At 48.1% G+C, this 4,954-nt stretch overlaps 1 protein-coding gene across 1 annotated transcript; it reads right to left on the bottom strand.

The window, feature by feature from the left end:
• Positions 1-1,708: 1,708 nt before the first annotated feature.
• LOC142434803 (melanoma antigen preferentially expressed in tumors-like) lies at positions 1,709-3,013 on the bottom strand. The gene has a single exon (XM_075539398.1). The coding sequence runs from the start codon at positions 3,011-3,013 to the stop codon at positions 1,709-1,711; it is 1,305 nt and encodes a 434-aa protein (XP_075395513.1).
• Between the last annotated feature and the right edge of the window lie 1,941 nt (positions 3,014-4,954).

Raw genomic sequence — 4,954 nt, 5'->3', positions numbered from 1 at the left:
AAAACATTGTATCGGACTTGAGCGCCTGTTATCAGCTCCTCTTTTTTCCCAACTTTCCCCCTATCTCCAACCCTCGTGGGTCCATGATAAATTTAAAATTATTATTATTTTCACATCTTACACTGTCTGCTCTCTCCCTTCACCCATTTTTCAGTTGTTCACCTCCCACAGGGGTGGGGTGGGTTATACATCCATCCTTGTGATCGGCTGCCACTCTCCTTCACTTCTGCCCACACCTCACCCCTACCCTAAGGGTATCGCTAGTCCCATGATTGTTCCTGAAGTTTTATCTGTCCAGGGTTCATTGTGCTGAGAGCTCTCATCTGTCCCAGTGCCTTCCTGGAAATAGTCAATCCCATATTTTCATGTGGGAGAAAATTGTGGTTTTGAACTGTCAACTTTCTGGATAACGGCCCAACACATAAGTTGTTACACCATTAGGGCTCTAAAATATATACAATTAAATCACTACAAACTACAGAAAATCCTATCCCATCCAAGCAGACAGAGAGAAAGCCCTACCACAAGTAGTTGAGATAAGCACAAAAGACAAGAGAGACACCTGCTGCAGGAACCGTGAGTGCAGAAAGATACAGGGGTGATGAGCTCCGACGTCCTTATACCCTGTTGATGTTGAGTACAGCAACCAAGTGCACTCTGACGACTGCACCCTGTATGCACTCAGCCCATGCAACATAGGAAGACATATGTTCAAGCTCTGAACTCCTGGTTTGCATATCGATACAAACACTGGCAACAGCCCACCCTGTCCATCATAGGCAGTCATCCATCTCTGATATCTGAGGTCATCAATGTTGTTTGAAGCAGATAAATTCGTCCTTCCCTGTGTAGCACCTGGTGTGATTATTCTATAGATCTTGTGCTTATCTGCCCAGTACTTTCTTCAAAGCCCCACCTGGGATAAGGTGCTATGCAACGATGCAATAGGGTTCCCCAAATGACATCAGGAAATAACTGAAGTATCCCCTAGGAGCATTACTGAAACCAGGCGTCCTGGTACTTGGGAAGTTTGCCAAAGCCCAGCTTTGAACGGGGTAATATTGGAGGAGATAAAAAGGGAGACCAGTACCCCCAAATGTGGATGCCCACTTCTGCTCAGTGTGCAACCTCAAACCATGTCATGAATAATTAATGTTCAGTAAACCTGAAAGAGAAATCAATGCCACAATGAATGGCTTTACGGAGAGATGTTTATTTGAACGCAGTGTACAGAAATTTACACGTGTCTTTGAACAATGGGTTTCAGTTGGTTGGAAGGAAAGAGGCTGGTCTCTTCTCGACAAGGGATGTTCCTGAATTTCTTGGAGAGTTTGCTAGGTCGTGGAATCCAGGTTGCACTGAATCGAGAAGGAGGCCAAGGCCAGACCTTCAATTCCAAAAACATGGTGCCGTCCTGTCATCCTTTATTGAGGGGGGTCAGCATCCAGTCTGCTGGAATCTTTCTTTCAATGCCTTCTACAAGGCAGGTGTGAAGCAAGTGAGGGTGGACTTGGGTGAGGGTGATATCTGATGCATCCTGAAATCTTCACATCTGAAGGCGACTTTATCACAGAGAAGATTCGTGATCCTCGTGTACCTCAAGAAGAAATCACTTAGGCATAGGGAACATGAACGCTTTACATATGGGGTAAGGCACCCACAGCTGGACGTTTTGGACTGACAAGATAGCATGAAGGAGATGATGGAATCAGCTGTCCATTTGGATGAGGATGGCATGCAATGATCTGTTAGTACCTCTGTGGTTACAGAATTCTACAGAATTGACCCCGTTGGGCATCAGGATCACCATCAAATTATACATGACAGGGAGGAGAGCTTCCAAGTCCAGCTTTCCTTGGGGGCCCACGTAGCAATGCAGTGGGACAGGGAGCTCCAAGAACTTGCACAAAGGGGGGGTGTGCTGCAGCAGCTCCTGCAGAACATCCCAGGACACGGGGTTTCCACATAACATCAAGGTGACCAGCTGGGAGCAGCGGCCCAGTGCATTCTGCAAGGCCCTGAGGTCAGGGTCCTGGATCCCACAGCCAGCTAAGTTCAGGTGCATAAGGGTGGTGGAGACAATCTCTAGCAGACCCGGAAGGAATGCATAACTTGATCTAGGCCTGAATACACCACAAAATACCAGGGTCCTTAGGCGGCTGGTACAGGGGCATAAAGACAGGTAAGTCAAGTCCTCGTCCAAAAGCACACAATCAGTCAGGCTGAGGGTCAGCAAGGGAGATGGCAAGCGTGTGAGCAGCCGGATGAGGCAGCCCCTGGGCAGGCAGGCAGAGTCCAGGAAGAGGTGCTGGAGCTGATGCAGATTGAGGAGCTGAGAGGTGAATTGGGCAAGGAGTTGCTCCATGTTACAGTCTTTGCCGAAGTCCTTGCAACCCAAGATGACTCCAGAGAGAAAGAGGGTCTGCAGGTGACCCATCTGTGCCAAGTAAGGAGCAAACCAGTTGAGGCTGTGCAGGTCCCATTTGCCATGAATTTCCACCTCCTGGACAGAGTCCAGCTGCACCATCTTCACGATGTCCCCAAGAATGTGAAGTTGTGGGAGAGGTCCAAGAAATGCCACCTTCCTGCAGCACAGCGTTGGCAGGGCCTTCTTCTGCTTGACCCTTTCAATCAGGAAGGTGAGCAGTACATCTGAGGTAGCTTCCTCAAACCACAGGTCTGTGAGCACCTCCACGGAGGTCAGGGGCTGGTGCTTCCCTCCTGATCTGGAATGGGGTCCTTTTTCCATCTGAATTCTGCGGGGTGTGTCCTCAGGCTCTTCTGATGACATCACAGAGTCATTAGATGGGGCTCCAGCCAAGACATTCCAGAAGTTGGTGCCAGTGTGCAGCTGTAAATCCAACACTTTCAGTTTGCATCTCCTGTGCTGAGCATTCTGGGCAAGCAGGATGTCAAGGCCATCGAGTGCAGCCTTTAAGATGAGCTCTCGAAACACACAATCCTCCAACAGAGCCCCAAGTGGGAGCTGTGTGAAGGGCCAGTAGTGCACCATGGCCTTCACCACCTCACTGTGTCCCTTGGCAACGGCTGCCATGAACAAGGGAGGGAAGAACTGTGTGGGCAGCCACTCAAGAGCGGCAATGGCTGAGGCCTCATTCTGCAACACGCCCTGGATGGCCATGTCCTGGAGCCTGGGTGGGTTCCTGCTGCTCATGATGATCAGTCTGCTCCAAGAGGAATCCTCACCTGTGGATGGGAAAACAGGTCTGCTCAGATCTCAAGGAGAGCCACTCTGTGGACCCCGCCATCCGACAATCTTATCATTCTCCCATGTTCGCCTCAGAACCATTTACAAGTAGAGGGCTTTCATGTTAATGATACATATTTCACGCACAGTGGCAGGGACTGAGAAGGCTCAGATTTCATTCCTGACTCTTACCCTTGATAGCCAGTGGCTGACGAATCCAAGCTGGGCAACTCAGATAACAGGCTTCTTCTTCAAAGGACGTTGAGACTGAAAACTCCCAGAGAAGCAGGAGGGATGGCAAGATTCTGTCACAAGTTCCCAAACCTTCAGTTCAGAAGACTGGCCTAGGAGAGAACAAAGATCATTAGCTTTCAGATTGTCCTTTTAAATCATACGACCACCCCCACAAAGACGCTATCTTCACCCTCATGGGTTGATCGCAGTAGGGCTCAGCATGGAATTTTGGCTTTTTGAAATCTGCTCAACCAGGCTGATGCCATCAGAACTGACCAACCCCTGAGAATCCAGCCCCAACCCTGTTGACACAAGCCCTCAGCCATCTCTGTGCACACTGTGAGTGAGAGAACTTGGAAAACTTTGAGAAGCGTGTTAGTAGATTAGAGTGGATTTAGCAATTGTTTCCAGAAAAGGCTGCATCACCAAAATTCTCATATGTGCAGTATAGTTTTTCCTTTGCATTTTCATGTGGGTAGCTCATTTCCCAAAGCAAAACCTTACACCCACTGACTCTCTTCTGACTTCGAGAAACCTTATGGAAGTGAAATGCCTCTTTGGGTTCCTAAGGACTGTCAATCATTGCAAGAGAGCCTGGGCTCATGTATCATCACAGATCAGATTTGAACTGCTGACCTGACGGGGGGCAACCCAAAGCCTAACAAAATATGCCACCGAGATTGCATCCCTCTCAAACACAGTAGGGATTCGTGGACCCCACTGGGTGTCTATGCAGCATTGCTCTCTGGAGAAGAGTGCAGCACGTTCTCTCAGATTTCAAGGGAGATTATGAGAGAAGCGTCACCAACTGGGGGTCTTAAAACCCCCAAGATGATCTGTCTTATTGTTCATTTGTATACAATCCAAATCCAGGACCTCAGCTCATGAATAGGTTTCTCTCCCTGTGTGTTCTGGCCCAGTTCCTTGTCTTCTTGCAAAATGTCTAGGCTTGACTTGCCTAGGGATCACTGAGTCTCTGAACATCAGCCTTAATGAGCTCAGGAGCTTCACCAAGCAGGGGCTGCAGGTCTACAGAGGCACCCAGATCCAAGTCACCTGTCTTGCTGCAGACAGATCCTGCTTCTCTCTGCCAACTTTTCTCCAATCCCTAGCTGGGTGAAAGGTTCTGAATTCACACCTCAGGAATCTCTGCTTATATCAATCTGGTAAAGATTAAGAAAGGATTATGGATTGTTATCCCACACAGAATCCTTCCAACTTGGACCAGCTTCCTAAAGGATCCCATCATAGCAGATCCAATCAAAGATACCACAGTTTAATGTAATAAAGGAAATAAACTGAATCCAGTGTCATTTCATGCTATACCCCCTCATGGCTATACTGTAGAACATGTTACAACTGCTCTCTAGTCCACTCAAGGTTACACATCACAAGCTTGTACTTTTCTTGGCCCTCGTGTGAGACGTCTTCTTAGGAAAACAGAAAAGTTACTCATACACTTTCTGGTCATTGAAACCTTTTGTGGTAAAGCTGAAATAAAGTATCAAAACC

The sequence above is a fragment of the Tenrec ecaudatus genome, chromosome X (genome assembly GCF_050624435.1).
Source record: "Tenrec ecaudatus isolate mTenEca1 chromosome X, mTenEca1.hap1, whole genome shotgun sequence".
NCBI classification, from domain to species: domain Eukaryota; kingdom Metazoa; phylum Chordata; class Mammalia; order Afrosoricida; family Tenrecidae; genus Tenrec; species Tenrec ecaudatus.
Note: the sequence above shows the minus strand (reverse complement) of the source record. Positions and strands in the feature narration are given on the sequence as shown.

Bases quoted from the DNA above. Each gene is read 5' to 3' on its own strand.
- LOC142434803 (XM_075539398.1), bottom strand. From the start codon at position 3,013: ATGGTGCACTACTGGCCCTTCACACAGCTCCCACTTGGGGCTCTGTTG.